Genomic DNA, 18,791 nt, shown 5'->3' with positions numbered 1-18,791 from the left:
CCAACATAGAGTTATCTATAGCTTTAAGCCAGTCATCATCAGTCATCTGTATCAAGGCAGTAGAAGTAGAGTGACCAGCTCTATAGGCATGTTGAGAATCTGTTGCAAGCTTGTTTGAAACAAAATACTCTTGAATTTGTGAATGCACCAACTTTTCCATGATTTTGCTCAAGACAGGTAAAATACTTATAGGTCTAGAATTTCCCTCATTAAAAGCAGATTTGGTATCCTTAGGTAAAGGAAAAACCTTAGCCTCCTTCCACATCTTTGGAAATAGACCCACATCCAAACATCTATTCATAATATGACATATAGGAGATGCTATAATACCAGCAGTCATTCTCAGCACTTTACTATCCAGGTTATCTAGGCCTGCTAACTTACTATCAGGAAGAGAGCGGAGTAACCGCTCCACCTCACTGACTTCAGCCTGATGAAATTCAAATTCACACATTTTGTCTTTCATTATAATATACTTAATACAGTCATTTGTTTTCAGGTTGTTTGACATATTCATAGCATGCCTTAGTTTAGATACTTTACCCACATAATATTCATTAAAATGATTTGCAATCTCACCTGGTTTCGTGAGAACAAATCCATTTGATTCCACTAAGGGTGTGCACACAGTTGTCTTTCGACCCATCATTTCATTAAAAACATTCCATATTTGTTTGCTATCATCATCGGGGATGACGGATCACATCACAAGTCGCGGACTGGACTAGAATTAGATTTGACTCAAATGTATTGTCATTACAAAAAGAAAAGAGGTTTGGCATCCACCAAACCAGAGTCCAAAGTAATGGTAAAGTGCAATAGTATACAATGTACAGGTGATTAAACATCACAAGTACAAGATATAAGCCCCCAGTCCTCTGAGTCAGCAGGGCTTCACAGTGTGACACTACAGATCCCTCAACCCTCCAGATGAACTCACACACACACCCACCGGCACTGCTCCTCCTCCAGGGAAGCAACAGTTGAGACGGGTGGATCAAGAAGAGATAGGGCGGTGTTTGAGATCAACTCTTATCAGTCCCTCCTGAATACAGACTACCACTTACATTCTGGTTAGCCCAGTATGAGCTCTCGTCTCTCTCTCTGCATATGAGGGGACAAGCACACGCACTGCTCAGGTTACTGTTGGGAGTCTCTGTGACATCTAGTAGTGAACTTAATTAGTCTCTTCTACTTCGGGCAGTGTTTCCTGAACTATGGGGGAGAGAGGGACCCCAGAACTGGCCCCTGAGCTTGTTTCTGGTAACATGACAAGAATACTAAAGGTGTTTGAATGAGACTGGGTCAGTAAGACTGAATTTACGTAGAATGGGCCGGTGTTTATGTTTATTAGGATCCCCATTAGTCATCATCGACGTGTTGACTATTCTTCCTGGGGTCCTCACACATACAATTATGAAACATTTAGTCATATATCACATACATAATCAATAAAAAATTTACCAAAAGGTCATAGGTGAATCCATGTTATGTAATCTTCCTCCTTGTAAACTGCAGAGAATTGTCCCTCTCTGAGGGAAGGTTTGATTGTGACCACTGGCTCTCAGGTTCACATAGACCACAGTCTGTGACCTTGTGGCTTGATAGACTTGGTCCGGGAGAGACCGAGACAGTCCATAGGTAAGACAGACTTGGTCCGGGAGAGACAGAGACAGTTCATAGGTAAGACAGACTTGGTAAGGGAGAGACCGAGACAGTCCATAGGTAAGACAGACTTGGTCCGGGAGAGACAGAGACAGAGATAGGTAAGACAGACTTGGTAAGGGAGAGACAGAGACAGAGATGGGTAAGACAGACTTGGTAAGGGAGAGACAGAGACAGTCCATAGGTAAGACAGACTTGGTCCGGGAGAGACAGAGACAGAGATAGGTAAGACAGACTTGGTTCGGGAGAGACAGAGACAGTCCATAGGTAAGACAGACTTGGTCCGGGAGAGACAGAGACAGTCCATAGGTAAGACAGACTTGGTAAGGGAGAGACAGAGACAGTCCATAGGTAAGACAGACTTGGTTAGGGAGAGACAGAGACAGAGATAGGTAAGACAGACTTGGTACGGGAGTGTTACGACCCTGGCTCAAAGGCACGCAACCTATGTGCAAAACCGACACCAAAACCTGTGTTTAACCCAAAAAGCCTACTTTAGCAATGAAATACTAATACAAACTAAAGAACCAAGAATAGAAGACCGTGATAACTCTCTGTTAACCCACACTCCTCTAACCACAGACCCTGCATGTGTGACTCAAGGGCTGGTTTTAAGCTCCCAGCAGGTAACCAATCAGCAGCAATTAGCTAATTAGCAGCCCTCACCTGTATGCCCAGTGACACAGCAGTGATCAGGCAGTGACACAGGAGTGATCAGGCTCATGGTACATAACAGGGAGAGACAGAGACAGTCCATAGGTAAGACAGACTTGGTCAGGGAGAGACAGAGACAGAGATAGGTAAGACAGACTTGGTCCGGGAGAGACAGAGACAGAGATAGGTAAGACAGACTTGGTCCGGGAGAGACAGAGACAGTCCATAGGTAAGACAGACTTGGTCCGGGAGAGACAGAGACAGTCCATAGGTAAGACAGACTTGGTCCGGGAGAGACAGAGACAGTCCATAGGTAAGACAGACTTGGTAAGGGAGAGACAGAGACAGAGATAGGTAAGACAGACTTGGTCCGGGAGAGACAGAGACAGAGATAGGTAGGTGTAGACTGACTAGGGGCATGGTGGTGGTGTAGACTGACTAGGGGCATGGTGGTGGTGTAGACTGACTAGGGGCATGGTGGTGGTGTAGACTGACTAGGAGCATGGTGGTGGTGTAGACTGACTAGGAGCATGGTGGTGGTGTAGACTGACTAGGGGCATGGTGGTGGTGTAGACTGACTAGAGGCATGGTGGTGGTGTAGACTGACTAGGGGCATGGTGGTGGTGTAGACTGACTAGGGGCATGGTGGTGTATACTGACTAGGGGCATGGTGGTGGTGTATACTGACTAGGGGCATGGTGGTGGTGTAGACTGACTAGGGGCATGGTGGTGATGTAGACTGACTAGGGGCATGGTGGTGTAGACTGACTAGGGGCATGGTGGTGGTGTAGACTGACTAGGGGCAGGTTGGTGTAGACTGACTAGGGGCATGGTGGTGTAGACTGACTAGGGGCATGGTGGTGGTGTAGACTGACTAGGGGCATGATGGTGTAGACTGACTAGGGGCATGGTGGTGTAGACCGACTAGGGGCATGGTGGTGGTGTAGACTGACTAGGGGCATGGTGGTGGTGTAGACTGACTAGAGGCATGGTGGTGTAGACTGACTAGAGGCATGGTGGTGTAGACTGACTAGGGGCATGGTGGTGGTGTAGACTGACTAGGGGCAGGTTGGTGTAGACTGACTAGGGGCATGGTGGTGTAGTCTGACTAGGGGCATGGTGGTGGTGTAGACTGACTAGAGGCATGGTGGTGTAGACTGAATAGGGGCATGGTGGTGGCGTAGACTGACTAGGGGCATGGTGGTGGTGTAGACTGACTAGGCGCAGGTTGGTGTAGACTGACTAGGCGCATGGTGGTGTAGACTGACTAGGGGCATGGTGGTGGTGTAGACTGACTAGGGGCATGGTGGTGGTGTAGACTGACTAGGCGCAGGTTGGTGTAGACTGACTAGGGGCATGGTGGTGGTGTAGACTGACTAGGGGCATGGTGGTGGTGTAGACTGACTTGGGGCATGGTGGTGGTGTAGACTGACTAGGGGCATGGTGGTGGTGTAGACTGACTAGGGGCATGGTGGTGAACCCTAACTCAGGTGACCAGGAATACCTGTTTTTTTCCAAAATTCAGTTAAAATGCCATCTTGGAATAACAAAACAACGATTGTGTGCAGACAATTGAAAATGTTGGGTTCCTTTCCACTTTCTTGAATATAGAAAAAATTTAAATACTTGTTCTAGAACTGTATTTTTTGCACTTGTTTGTTAAGTTACTGGGAATACCCTTTCCTTGTTTTTGCTCATTTTAACAGACAAAACACAACACATTATAGTAATTCTGGTTTACACCTAACCCTTATTATTGCTGTTATGATTTCCAAAAATAAAATCTCACCAATCTTTAGTAAAATAGGAGATTTAAGTGTTTATCTGGAATTGTGAGGATAGGTATTCGCGGTAACCTGGGATCAATATGTGAAACGTAATTATCTCCTAAAATAATTGGCCACAAAAGACGAAACTCATTTTGGTTGTTCATTGGGGTGCCAAGATCATGCCCAAAACATATCATGCATCTGCCATGAAAATTAAGCCTTTTTTGTTTGTTATCAATTGAAGGCCATGCACTATGTTGACTCATATCCCATACCCGGATTTTTCCTTCAGATTCAGCTAAATTTGAATTATCTTGCGATAACTCGGGGAGAACTATGGTATTATGTTACATGATGATGATATCCCTACAAAACAACCAAAACATTTAAATTCTCTCTTAAATTGGAGGAGATAGTGAATTGGTATTCCCGGTAACTTAGGTCAACTTTAGAGGTCCGCCATCCCTCATTACATGATGTTTTTTTTTAAAGGTGAATTATTTGGCATCTATAACCATCATTCTTGACATGAGAAAAGATTTTAATGTTGTTTGTATAACGTCCTGGGTTATATGGCTTAGAAATGGGGCAGGTTACCGGGAATACATGCGTTACCCAGAGAGAGAGAGAGAGAGAGAGAGAGGTATGGAGAGACACCCTAACGCAGAATCAATGGCAAAGTTGGAAGGAGACGACGTCGACGCATTTTCCTACCGTGGAGATGAAAAAGTTCACCAGTCGCATCCATGATATTGTCCCCCCGTTGGGATGAACTCGGGAGTCCTAGTTTATCTGCCACACGTTAGCACTCGATAACGTAGCAATTAGCTAAAGGCAGGGACGGGTAACTAGCGTTAGCTAATGCTAGCTAGCTAGCGTTAGCTAACGCTAGTTACCTGTCCCTGCCTTTAGCTAATTGCTACTAGCCGACATAGCTATAGCCTGACTGAAGGTTCTAACACGCAACAACTTTCATCTTCAGTCCATCTGCCGAACGTCCTCTTTGTCTTGGCATAACCTAATCATACTTGGTATTGATAACAAGCTTATGGCACACGGTGTTATTTCTTCTGCTGCGATGCTGCTTTTCAAAAGACATCCACTCGCTCCTGTGGATAACGCTGAATAGACCCTATACCTGGCTGTACCCCCTCCCCTCATGGATCCGGTCTTCTTCACATCTCTCTACCGACTACCAGACCGACGCCAACCAGCTCAGCTCCCCCTAGTGTTAGTCCTCCAACGATGCTTTGCACAAAAGTAATTGAATGAAACCAATAGTATATCTGCAGAGCAGCAGAGCCGCAGAGCCCGGAACACTATTCTACAAACGTGTCTAATGTGAAATATATAAGCATGTAAGCAAAACTAGATTTTAGGTCTGTGATGAAAATGGGCCTCGCGGGAAGGGGGGCATCGCAAAAAAAAAATTAAAAGAATTTAAATTTTTTTTTTTGCGAGGCCCCCCTTCCCGCGAGGCACTGTGCGACCACACTGCTCGCACACCCCCTGAGGCGGCCCTGCCCGTCGGTGTTATGGTATGACTGCTAGCCCGTCTGTGTTACTTATGGTGTCACTGCTAGCCCGTCGGTGTTATGGTGTCACTGCGCAAATCAACCAATTCGAGACATGAAGCCAACCTGGTTTAATGTGCGATAAACTGAATACTCTGGATTAGCAGACAAGCAGACAATGACTCGCTTGTTTCTTTTGACTTGTTTTTGTACTAACTTAACACACCATGCTAAGCCCACGTCGCCCCCCCCCCCCCCCCCCCCCCCACGGTCCCAGCGTGTTTTCTTTCCGGGTGTAGAAGTAGAAGAACTCTTTATTTGTCATCAGATTAACACACACACACATGCGATGGGCGACCCGCAGGAACACACACACACACACACATGCACTGAGTCGCTGCAGTGCTCTTGTCCTCTTTTAGAATTTGCACAATTTGCAGCAAACTTCCTTATTTTTAAGACCTCAGTGTGAAAAAAAGAGTTTCACACCTCCGTCCATGCCATCTTTCAAATCGTTTTATTCTTTTTTTCTTCCCCCATTCCCCCAAAGCAGTGACGTAGTCAGTCGGTACGCGATGAACACGCTAGGCCTAACAAATGTTACTGTCATTTAAAAAATAAAAATAAAAAAATGTCTTCTCAACGTCACATTGGTTTAGTTGACAGGCCTAGTTCGGCGTCTGTGCTGTGTCTTTGGGAGCCGTGTCTGGCTGTTGAGAGCAGGGAGGGAGCTAATGAAGGACCTGTCAGAGGTAATAAGGTCCAGAGGTCTGGAGGGCCACATGCCTCATGGCCCTTTTCTCCCCCAGTACCACTGCAGAGCATACTGCTGCCTGGCCTACACTGCCTGGTCCTTTTCTCCCCCAGTACCACTGCAGAGCATACTGCTGCCTGGCCTACACTGCCTGGTCCTTTTCTCCCCCAGTACCACTGCAGAGCATACTGCTGCCTGGCCTACACTGCCTGGTCCTTTTCTCCCCCTGTACCACTGGTGAGCATACTGCTGCCTGGCCTACACTGCCTGGTCCTTTTCTCCCCCTGTACCACTGCAGAGCATACTGCTGCCTGGCCTACACTGCCTGGTCCTTTTCTCCCCCTGTACCACTGCAGAGCATACTGCTGCCTGGCCTACACTGCCTGGTCCTTTTCTCCCCCAGTACCACTGCAGAGCATACTGCTGCCTGGCCTACACTGCCTGGCCCTTTTCTCCCCCAGTACCACTGGTGAGCATACTGCTGCCTGGCCTACACTGCCTGGCCCTTTTCTCCCCCAGTACCACTGCAGAGCATACTGCTGCCTGGCCTACACTGCCTGGCCCTTTTCTCCCCCAGTACCACTGCAGAGCATACTGCTGCCTGGCCTACACTGCCTGGCCCTTTTCTCCCCCAGTACAGTCCACTGCAGAGCATACTGCTGCCTGGCCTACACTGCCTGGCCCTTTTCTCCCCCAGTACCACTGGTGAGCATACTGCTGCCTGGCCTACACTGCCTGGCCCTTTTCTCCCCCAGTACCACTGCAGAGCATACTGCTGCCTGGCCTACACTGCCTGGCCCTTTTCTCCCCCAGTACCACTGCAGAGCATACTGCTGCCTGGCCTACACTGCCTGGCCCTTTTCTCCCCCAGTACAGTCCACTGCAGAGCATACTGCTGCCTGGCCTACACTGCCTGGTCCTTTTCTCCCCCAGTACCACTGCAGAGCATACTGCTGCCTGGCCTACACTGCCTGGCCCTTTTCTCCCCCAGTACAGTCCACTGCAGAGCATACTGCTGCCTGGCCTACACTGCCTGGTCCTTTTCTCCCCCAGTACCACTGCAGAGCATACTGCCTGGCCTACACTGCCTGGTCCTTTTCTCCCCCAGTACCACTGCAGAGCATACTGCTGCCTGGCCTACACTGCTCTCATCTACTGTACATCTTCTGCTTGAGAGTTTCACAGGGAAATTCGATAGTGTAGTCGGGGCAGGTATGCAGAGTTACACCCTTGACGAGAATTAAATCACATCCTCCCGGGGAGTAGGGGGTGCACAATTTCATCCTCCGTGAGTTTACTTTTGCCACTAATAATCAGCACCTCGTAGACTTCACTTTGGTGAGCGTTGCTCTACTCTGCGCACATGGAGTGTACCCCCCCTCTCTCTGGGTGTTTAGATTGCACGCTCTACTCTGCGCACATGGAGTGTACCCCCCCTCTCTCTGGGTGTTTAGATTGCACGCTCTACTCTGCGCACATGGAGTGTACCCCCCCTCTCTCTGGGTGTTTAGATTGCACGCTCTACTCTCTACGCACATGGAGTGTACCCCCCCTCTCTCTGGGTGTTTAGATTGCACGCTCTACTCTCTACGCACATGGAGTGTACCCCCCCCTCTCTCTGGGTGTTTAGATTGCACGCTCTACTCTCTACGCACATGGAGTGTACCCCCCCTCTCTCTGGGTGTTTAGATTGCACGCTCTACTCTCTACGCACATGGAGTGTGCCCCCCCCTCTCTCTGGGTGTTTAGATTGCACGCTTTACTCTCTACGCACATGGAGTGTACCCCCCCTCTCTCTGGGTGTTTAGATTGCACGCTCTACTCTCTACGCACATGGAGTGTGCCCCCCCTCTCTCTGGGTGTTTAGATTGCACGCTTTACTCTCTGCGCACATGGAGTGTACCCCCCCCTCTCTCTGGGTGTTTAGATTGCACGCTTTACTCTCTGCGCACATGGAGTGTACCCCCCTCTCTCTCTGGGTGTTTAGATTGCACCGGGTTAGATCAGCCCAATTACCATCGACAGGGTTCCTGTGGCGTCTTAAAACGGCTTAAAAAGGTCTTAAATAAGATTTTGATAGGTCTTACTCTTAAGAAATGTAATTGGATTAGGAAGTTACTTCTAGGTTGCGATAACTTCTCTGTATCTCGTTTAAATGTATTGGGGGGGGGGGGGGTGTTCGGGCTGTAAAGTAAGCAGTACGGTAATAGTCCATCAGTCCCCCCCCCCCCCCCAATAATTCATATGGAATGACTTCTTTCATAGTCATTTTCCTTCATACGTTTTTGCCGGTATGGCTGCGAAACAGGTATTGAATTCTATTAAAAGTGGTCTTAAAAAGGTCTTAAATAAGATTTTGATAGGTCTTAAGAAATGTATTGGATTAGGAAGTTACTTCTAGGTTGTGTAACCTCTCTGTATCTCGTGAAACAGGTATTCAATTCTATTCAAAGTGGTCTTAAAAAGGTCTTAAAAAGTCTTCGATTGAACTCCTGAGTAGGGTGTGGTCACAGAACTCACACTACACCGCTGGTAGAGCTGGCATCAGTGAGACAGACGGAAAGGAATGTGCTCTCATAAATCACACAGGAGCGGTCTGACTTGACGTGTTGTCATCGTCTATTGCGATGCAGTCCTCACTAGGGATGCTCGATATTGTCTTTTTTACCGATACCGATATTCCGATATTGTCCAACTCTTAATTTCCGATACCGATATCAACCGATACCGATATATGCAGGGTTCCCCCCCCCCCCCCCAAAAAACTGAATAATTTCAGGTAACTAATAATTTCACTGGATATATATATAACAAATATTGTTATTGTTTTGTTTTTTTTAAACCGATACCGATATTTTCCGATATCACATTTTACTGCCGATATCGGCCGATAATATCGGACATCCCTAGTCCTCACCTTTTGTCTTCGATGGCCTTTAGCAGTTGGACTCTGCTCTACCTCTCCCAAGCCTCTCCCTTTCCCTGATGTCAAACCATGCATGAATCTCCCTCTTTCCCTTTGGGCCATCGAAAGTTGCCTAGCCTGCCGCCCCCACCTCTCTTGCTGTGTGTTCCTGGAATGTAAATATGGGAAAGGTGTGGCCTTGGGAGAGCTGGTTTGGGGGCTTCCTGCTTTGCAAATTGCAGGTGATGAGGCCCTCAGCAAGCTGCTGCCTGGCTTAGAGCATTTGCAACACAGACGTCAAAATACACAACATTTGCTCGCCTATTGCTGACTCATTCTCAGCTATGAAATAACATTTTCTACATATTTTGTCTTTTAATTATTCGTTTAAAGACGCTATAGATAACATTTATATTGTAATCTTTAAAAAGAAAATAATTATATAGATAATATAATACTGTAAATTCACAGTGCTTTTAAAAAGATGCAGAATAAAAGTATTGCTTTTCCCCCCAAAAAAACATTTAGATTAATGAATTTATCATTGAAAAATTGCAGGTCCAAAATGAATGTTTACATGTTGTTGCAGTCATGTAATCCCATTCCCTATTTCCCACTTGATTGGATAAATGACATACCGGTACTGGTCCTCTAGTGCGACATCTAGAGGCTGAATGTTATCTATATTTCTATATATCTATAGCACCTTTAATTATGAACAATAGATTCGATTGTTCACCACCCCCATGCCTCAAATAGATCCGCCATCAGCTCTATTTTTCAATCTTTTAAAATGTTCAGTTGCTATTGCATGCACTTATCTGTGTTTCATTACACATGTGTGCATGCTTACCAACTGTCTCGCCTGTTTTATTGCAACACTAATATCACCGACATCTAAGAAGGGAGATTCCCCCTTGAACGGCCCTTATAAGGTTTCTCTCCTCCACATTGCCTGTGGTGCATTTCTTTTCTATTGCTAGGTTTTAGAGTTTTTCCTTGCCTTCGTGTGGAGTATTATTTTAAAAAAAATTGGACTTCATGGTGTTTTTGTTTTGTTCTTGATTTATTGTGATGTTTCTTCTTGACTTGCGGCTGGATGGCGCAGCGGAGATTGCGCTCGTCACCAATGCAAGAGACTCCGGTCTCGAATCCAGGTGTCAGCATTGCCTCCGGCTTGGACCAGCCGTCATACTAACTCAATTGGCAGAGTTAGAGGGTGGAAGTCGATGGGTGGGGATCTGGACGTTGTGGACAGCGACTCCTACAGGTCGGTTGGGGGACGCCTGCACAGCAGAGACAGGAAGTAGCGGGGGAAGTGTGAGCCTCCCATGCGTTACACCTCGCCACTGAGAGTCCGCGCTGGCAGATGAAAAGATGTGACAGGCTGCCTCCTCGTGTACCGGAGGGGACACGTGATGCAAGGCTTCTATCCTCCCTACAACCGACCAGTGGGGGGCATAGTCGAGCAATGTTCAAGACAGGGGAGGGGATCATTGGAAACACGAAATTGGGATGGGAGAACATTTTCAAAAATAAGGAGAAAAAGTGGATAAAAAAAAAATACATTTGATTAGATTAAAATTGATTGTCATTATACAGCACAGTACAGTACAACGAAAAGAGGTTTGGCCTCCAACCAGAGTGCAAATGTAACAGTAAAGTGCGACAGTATACAATGTACAGGTGATTAAACTGGGTATAAAATATATAAATATGTACTACTGAGTGTAGTGCTAATCAGATGTATGTACAGAGTTGTGTACAGTGATACAGGTATAAATTAATATCACAATACAATAAACCACCCCTAGACCCGAAGCTGTTCTGTCTCAGAGCGAGGGGGAACATTAGTATCCATTATCCATCCAGTATTCCAAATTTATTTAATTTAAAAAAAAAATTATGCTGTGGGACTTGTACAGCACTTTGTTCAACTTTGTCAGTGCTGTAACGTTTAAACCTTTTTAAATCTTAGACAAACGAAACACTTTGCTTTCATGAAATATTGTAAGCCGTCATTTGAGGCTTTATAAAAGCAGCACAATGAACTCAAATCTGTCAGTGCCGAGTCCGACCTCATCTTAAATAACAAACGGCATTGCTTGTTGTAGTTAACAAAGAGAGGCAGAGTTGATTTTGCACAAAAAAAATAAAAATCATATATATATATATATATATATATATATATATATATATATATATATATATATATATATATATATATATATATATATATTTTTTTTTTTAAATCGCATTTTTTTTTCATATTCGAATCCCATGCCCATCGAAGGAAGCTTCGAAGTATTTAAGACAGCCCTACTTAACACCCCGTCGCTTCACACGTGCGTCTCTCTCTCACCTGTGCAGAAAAAGAGCCGAGAGGAGAGCTGCGGGGAGGGCAGCGGGGTGGAGATCCTGGAGAACAAGCCCTACACGGACGGCCCGGGGGGGACGGGCCAGTACACCCACAAGGTGTACCACATTGGCATGCACATCCCCAGCTGGTTCCGCTCCATCCTGCCCAAGGCGGCGCTGCGGGTGGAGGAGGAGTCCTGGAACGCCTACCCCTACACACGCACACGGTGAGCTCTAGCCCTACACCCTCACAAGATGAGCTCTCACCCTACACCCTCACATGGTGAGCTCTCCCCCCTACACCCTCACATGGTGAGCTCTCCCCCCTACACCCTCACATGGTGAGCTCTCCCTCCTACACCCTCACACGGTGAGCTCTCCCTCCTACACCCTCACATGGTGAGCTCTCCCTCCTACACCCTCACAAGATGAGCTCTCACCCTACACCCTCACATGGTGAGCTCTCCCCTCCTACACCCTCACAAGGTGAGCTCTCCCCCCTACACCCTCACATGGTGAGCTCTCCCCCCTACACCCTCACACGGTGAGCTCTCCCCCCTACACCCTCACAAGGTGAGCTCTCCCTCCTACACCCTCACAAGGTGAGCTCTCCCCCCTACACCCTCACAAGGTGAGCTCTCCCCTCCTACACCCTCACAAGGTGAGCTCTCCCTCCTACACCCTCACAAGGTGAGCTCTCCCCCCTACACCCTCACAAGGTGAGCTCTCCCCTCCTACACCCTCACAAGGTGAGCTCTCCCCCCTACACCCTCACAAGGTGAGCTCTCCCCCCTACACCCTCACAAGGTGAGCTCTCCCTCCTACACCCTCACAAGATGAGCTCTCCCCCCTACACCCTCACATGGTGAGCTCTCCCCCCTACACCCTCACATGGTGAGCTCTCCCCCCTACACCCTCACATGGTGAGCTCTCCCCCCTACACCCTCACATGGTGAGCTCTCCCCTCCTACACCCTCACATGGTGAGCTCTCCCCCCTACACCCTCACAAGGTGAGCTCTCCCCCCTACACCCTCACAAGGTGAGCTCTCCCCCCTACACCCTCACAAGGTGAGCTCTCCCTCCTACACCCTCACAAGGTGAGCTCTCCCCCCTACACCCTCACAAGATGAGCTCTCTCCCCTACACCCTCACAAGGTGAGCTCTCCCTCCTACACCCTCACATGGTGAGCTCTCCCCCCTACACCCTCACATGGTGAGCTCTCCTCCCTACACCCTCACATGGTGAGCTCTCCCCTCCTACACCCTCACATGGTGAGCTCTCCCCTCCTACACCCTCACATGGTGAGCTCTCCCCTCCTACACCCTCACAAGGTGAGCTCTCCCCCCTACACCCTCACAAGGTGAGCTCTCCCTCCTACACCCTCACATGGTGAGCTCTCCCCCCTACACCCTCACAAGGTGAGCTCTCCCTCCTACACCCTCACATGGTGAGCTCTCCCTCCTACACCCTCACATGGTGAGCTCTCCCCCCTACACCCTCACAAGATGAGCTCTCCCTCCTACACCCTCACATGGTGAGCTCTCCCCCCTACACCCTCACAAGGTGAGCTCTCCCTCCTACACCCTCACATGGTGAGCTCTCCCCTCCTACACCCACACAAGGTGAGCTCTCCCTCCTACACCCTCACATGGTGAGCTCTCCCTCCTACACCCTCACATGGTGAGCTCTCCCCCCTACACCCTCACAAGATGAGCTCTCCCTCCTACACCCTCACATGGTGAGCTCTCCCCCCTACACCCTCACAAGGTGAGCTCTCCCCCCTACACCCTCACAAGGTGAGCTCTCCCTCCTACACCCTCACAAGGTGAGCTCTCCCCCCTACACCCTCACATGGTGAGCTCTCCCCTCCTACACCCTCACATGGTGAGCTCTCCCCTCCTACACCCTCACATGGTGAGCTCTCCCCTCCTACACCCTCACAAGGTGAGCTCTCCCTCCTACACCCTCACATGGTGAGCTCTCCCCTCCTACACCCTCACAAGGTGAGCTCTCCCTCCTACACCCTCACAAGGTGAGCTCTCCCTCCTACACCCTCACAAGATGAGCTCTCCCTCCTACACCCTCACAAGATGAGCTCTCCCCCCCTACACCCACACAAGGTGAGCTCTCCCCTCCTACACCCTCACAAGGTGAGCTCTCCCTCCTACACCCTCACATGGTGAGCTCTCCCTCCTACACCCTCACATGGTGAGCTCTCCCCCCTACACCCTCACATGGTGAGCTCTCCCCCCTACACCCTCACATGGTGAGCTCTCCCCCCTACACCCTCACAAGGTGAGCTCTCCCCCCTACACCCTCACAAGGTGAGCTCTCCCTCCTACACCCTCACAAGGTGAGCTCTCCCTCCTACACCCTCACAAGGTGAGCTCTCCCTCCTACACCCTCACAAGATGAGCTCTCCCCCCTACACCCTCACAAGATGAGCTCTCCCTCCTACACCCTCACAAGATGAGCTCTCCCCCCTACACCCTCACAAGGTGAGCTCTCCCCCCCTACACCCACACAAGGTGAGCTCTCTTCTTCCGCCACAGTGTGTAGACTTGGACTATCTTTTTGGGGTCATTGGACAAAATATTATTGAGATATAAATACATTATTCTGGGCGGCCGGGTAGCGCAGCGGACTAAGCGTCTGTCTACCACCACAGAGACAGTGGGATCGAATCCAGCTGTGGTGCTTCCGGGTTGGCCGACCGTCCATACTAACACAATTGGCCGTGTTAGAGGGTGGGAAACCCGGCGAGGGTGGGTCCTGGTCGTTGTAAACAGCGACTCCTACAGTTCGGTCGGGGCGCCTGCACAGCAAGGGAAGGATATAGGAGAGGTAGTGTGACCTTCCACACGTTACATTCTCTCAGTGAGAGTCCGCGCTGCCAGGTGAAAAGAAGCGGTGGGCTGGGTACACATGTGTCGGAGGAAGCATGTGATAGTCTCCGCCCTCCCGGACCGACGGTAGGGGGTAGAGTGCGCAACGACCAGGAAGGGGATTGGGAATTGGCATAATGACTAACATTGGGAGGGGAGAAAAACGGAAAAAGAAGGGGGGAAAAGATAATAATAAATAAAAAAATACATTATTCTAATATTCTCCATTAGAGAGACTTAACATGTAAAAAATGCAGCAGTTTTTAGTATTGGGGAAATTCTCTGATACCGATATTCTATTTTAGCCTGGTATCGGACCAATATCTGAGACCAGTATTGTTGCATTCCTAATTGTCACCATGTTCATATGTGTGATATATAATCTCACACAGTGACATTCTCACCAATCTCACACATGGCGGGACAGTGTCGCCATACTTGGTATATAGTATTTAGAATTTAGTGTATGTATATTATATATACATATATATTCCCATGCATGACTTTCTCGAATTGCTTGCTTACTTCCCCACCATGTCACTGTGGTCCTGCCAGGATGGGATAGACCTTATTCATCTTTGTATAGATATTAGATATAATTTCAGATTACCATATTATTTGTCTGTAATCATTGTCGTGGGTTGTGCAGCCTGCCCATGTTGCTTGATCATACCACGTCTTTTGGAAAACATTCAACATTTCATTCAAATAGATGAGTAAACCAACATAATACATAAATATCCGTTAAGCACAAAATATCGACATCTTGGATCCGTGACGACAGCCGGGAGGCGTCTATATTAATCCCAGCCCAAGAGTGCTTCGCGTTTCTCTGATTGGCCACGACGCCCATGTGACCGCGGCAGAGCGGAAATAGGCTGCTGCTCCGGCGAAAGAAAGACAGGCATTCTATTGCCATGCTCTGCGACTCTAACCTTAACCAACTCCGAAAGAATGCCTAAACTTAACCCTAACCTTAACCAACTCCGAAAGAATGCCTAAACTTAACCCTAACCTTAACCACCTCCGAAAGAATGCCTAAACTTAACCGGCGAAAGAAAGACAGGCATTCTATTGCTCTAAGACAAACTCTAACCTTAACCAACTCCAAAAGAATGCCTAAACTTAACTGGCGAAAGAATGCCTAAACTTAACCGGCGAAAGAAAGACAGACGCTAGTTACGTTTATATAGAGAGATGATAGTTACGTTTAGATAGAGAGATGATAAATTAATTAAACGTAAAAAAAAAAAAAAAAAATTGAAGTGATTCGAACTTGTCACCAACGCACCGCAGGCTCCACAGCAAGCTGAGGAACGAGTTGAGCTAACCGGCGATGTTAAAACAGGGAGGATTACGGCTGCATAATGCCGCGGCAACCTATGCGCCTCTGCCGCTCCGCCTCTGCCGCGGGGCGTGCTAGGCGTTATCGCAGCCAATCAGGGAAAACGCGGAAGCTGGGATTAAAGAATAGGCAGCCGGGGGAGCGTTATGTCCATGATGTGCTGCTCCCGGAACATCCCACTAACAAAAGCCAAGAGAACAGATCCCAGAATAGTTGTCGGAGCCTGGCTGAGAATGCTGTGGAAGACGGGATCCCCTGCCAGGATCTCGCCCCGGCTGTTGGATGCTGTTGAGCCTCATTCTCAATGTGTTGTGCTGTGTTTACATCTGGGGCCCCGGTGCAGACAGAGTGTGTCCCCCTGCTATACTGTCAGGATGCTGATAGACTAGAAGTGCTCGCTGACACATTTATCAAACAAGTGACAGCCCCTGGCACGCACACCTCCTATTCTCCACCAGGGGGGGGGGGGGGGGGTGGCATTGTCAATTAAATAGTTTTGTCTGGTTCTCACGGAACTAAAATGAATGCAGTTTGTAATGCAGTCGTCAAATACAAATTTGTTTCCCATCTGAGGAAGGTTGTGTCATGTCAAGGGAGAAAGTGTTGAGGGAGAAAGTGTTGAGGGACAATGAGTTTAAGGACAATGTGTTGAGGGACAATGAGTTTAAGGACAATGTGTTGAGGGACAATGAGTTTAAGGACAATGTGTTGAGGGACAATGAGTTTAATGAGTTTAAGGACAATGTGTTGAGGGACAATGAGTTTAAGGACAATGTGTTGAGGGACAATGAGTTGAGGGACAATGAGTTGAGGGACAATGAGTTGAGGGACAATGAGTTGAGGGACAATGTGTTGAGGGACAATGAGTTGAGGGACAATGAGTTGAGGGACAATGTGTTGAGGGACAATGTGTTGAGGGACAATGAATTGAGGGACAATGAGTTGAGGGACAATGAGTTTAAGGACAATGAGTTTAAGGACAATGTGTTGAGGGACGATGTGTTGAGGGACAATGAATTGAGGGACAATGAGTTGAGGGACAATGAGTTTAAGGACAATGAGTTGAGGGACAATGAGTTGAGGGACATTGAGTTTAAGGACAATGTGTTAAGGGACAATGCGTTTAAGGACAATGAGTTGAGGGACAATGTGTTGAGGGACAATGAGTTGAGGGACAACGTGTTAAGGGACAAAGTGTTAAGGGACAATGAGTTGAGGGACAATGAGTTTAAGGACAATGTGTTGAGGGACAATGAGTTGAGGGACAATGTGTTGAGGGACAATGAGTTTAAGGACAATGTGTTGAGGGACAATGTGTTGAGGGACAATGAGTTTAAGGACAATGTGTTGAGGGACAATGTGTTGAGGGACAATGAGTTTAAGGACAATGTGTTGAGGGACAATGTGTTGAGGGACAATGAGTTTAAGGACTGAGTTTAAGGACAATGTGTTGAGGGACAATGAGTTTAAGGACAATGAGTTTAAGGACAATGTGTTGAGGGACAATGAGTTGAGGGACAATGAGTTGAGGGACAATGAGTTTAAGGACAATGTGTTGAGGGACACTGAGTTTAAGGACAATGTGTTGAGGGACAATGAGTTGAAGGACAATGTGTTGAGGGACAATGAGTTGAGGGACAATGTATTGAGGGACAATGAGTTTACTTGACTTGACTATGCCTGCTTGTCATGGTATGACAGTGCCCCCAGCAACTTGAGAAAAAGACTTCAAACTGCCCAGAACAAGCTAGTTAGGATAGTCCTGCAGCTCCCCACTCATACACATTTAGACCAGCCCCACTTCAACAGCCTGGGGTGGCTCAGGGTGGACAAAAGAGTATCAATGATAAAGCTATGCCTAGTATATAGAATTTATAAAGGGGAGGTGCCAAGCTACCTTCAAAATTACTTTCAATATGTAAAAAACAACCATAGCCATGAAACCGGAGGTAGAGACACAAACATAGTTCCATTTAGATTTAAACTTATTTCCTACGGCCAGCAGACCTTCCTTTACTCAGCTGCAGTTCTGTGGAACAGCCTGCCCAGCAGCATTAAACAGGCCCCCGGGTTAACTGGCTTCAAAAAGTCTGTACGATCATGGCTATCGGCATAGGAAAGAGAGGGTAGCATATTTATTATTCTTTTATCTTCAACTGTATATGCATATTGTATCTTAATGTTTTATGATGTTTTATGTTGATGTATGTCCTATTTTTTAATACCAGGGACCATGATGGAAATAAGTGCTTGCATTTTATCATGTTTTTATCCCTTGGATGATGTCTCTACTCCACAACAAAATCAATCAATCAATTTAAGGACAATGAGTTGAGGGACAATGTGTTTAAGGACAATGAGTTTAAGGACAATGTGTTGAGGGACAATGAGTTGAGGGACAATGTGTTGAGGGACAAAGTGTTGAGGGACAATGAGTTTAAGGACAATGTGTTGAGGGACAATGAGTTTAAGGACAATGTGTTGAGGGACAATGAGTTGAGGGACAATGTGTTGAGGGACAAAGTGTTGAGGGACAATGTGTTAAGGGACAATGTGTTGAAGGACAATGTGTTGAGGGACAATGTGTTGAGGGACAATGTGTTGAGGGACAATGTTGACTTTGTGTGACTTTGTTTTTGCCGCTGTCCTACGCTCTCCTCTAGATACACCTGTCCCTTTGTGGAAAAGTTCTCCATTGACATTGAGACGTACTACCAGCCTGACACCGGCACCCAGCCTGATGTTTTCAACCTGTCTGCAGCTGAGAAGAGACAGAGAACTCTCGGTGAGAGAACCTGCAGTAGAGAATCCTTAACACATTAACTGCCACGCTTATATCCATCAATGTATGATCACTGCCACCAGTCTAAGCCTATGGAGATGTTTACCTTCTTTGCATGGTTATAACTTTTTAAATTGTATTGCTAAATTGACATTACT

The 18,791-nt window shown here is 47.5% G+C and overlaps 1 protein-coding gene across 4 annotated transcripts in view; it reads left to right on the top strand.

The window, feature by feature from the left end:
- The window catches only part of LOC311235855 (membrane-associated phosphatidylinositol transfer protein 2-like), a gene marked incomplete at its 3' end in the record, with an annotated part of 204,263 nt that overhangs the window by 115,570 nt on the left and 69,902 nt on the right, over positions 1–18,791 (top strand). For all 4 annotated transcript variants that reach the window (XM_084323363.1, XM_084323361.1, XM_084323362.1 and 1 more), the window contains exons 3-4: positions 11,632–11,846; positions 18,515–18,636. In XM_084323363.1, coding sequence (XP_084179489.1) covers positions 11,632–11,846; positions 18,515–18,636 — 337 coding nt within the window. The remainder of the gene's footprint in view (positions 1–11,631; positions 11,847–18,514; positions 18,637–18,791) is intronic.

The sequence above is a fragment of the Notolepis coatsorum genome (assembly GCF_963971535.1).
Source record: "Notolepis coatsorum genome assembly, chromosome: 10".
In the NCBI taxonomy this organism is placed as follows: Eukaryota; Metazoa; Chordata; class Actinopteri; order Aulopiformes; family Paralepididae; genus Notolepis; species Notolepis coatsorum.
The sequence above is the reverse complement of the archived record's forward strand: the minus strand, read 5'-3'. Positions and strand labels throughout refer to the sequence as shown.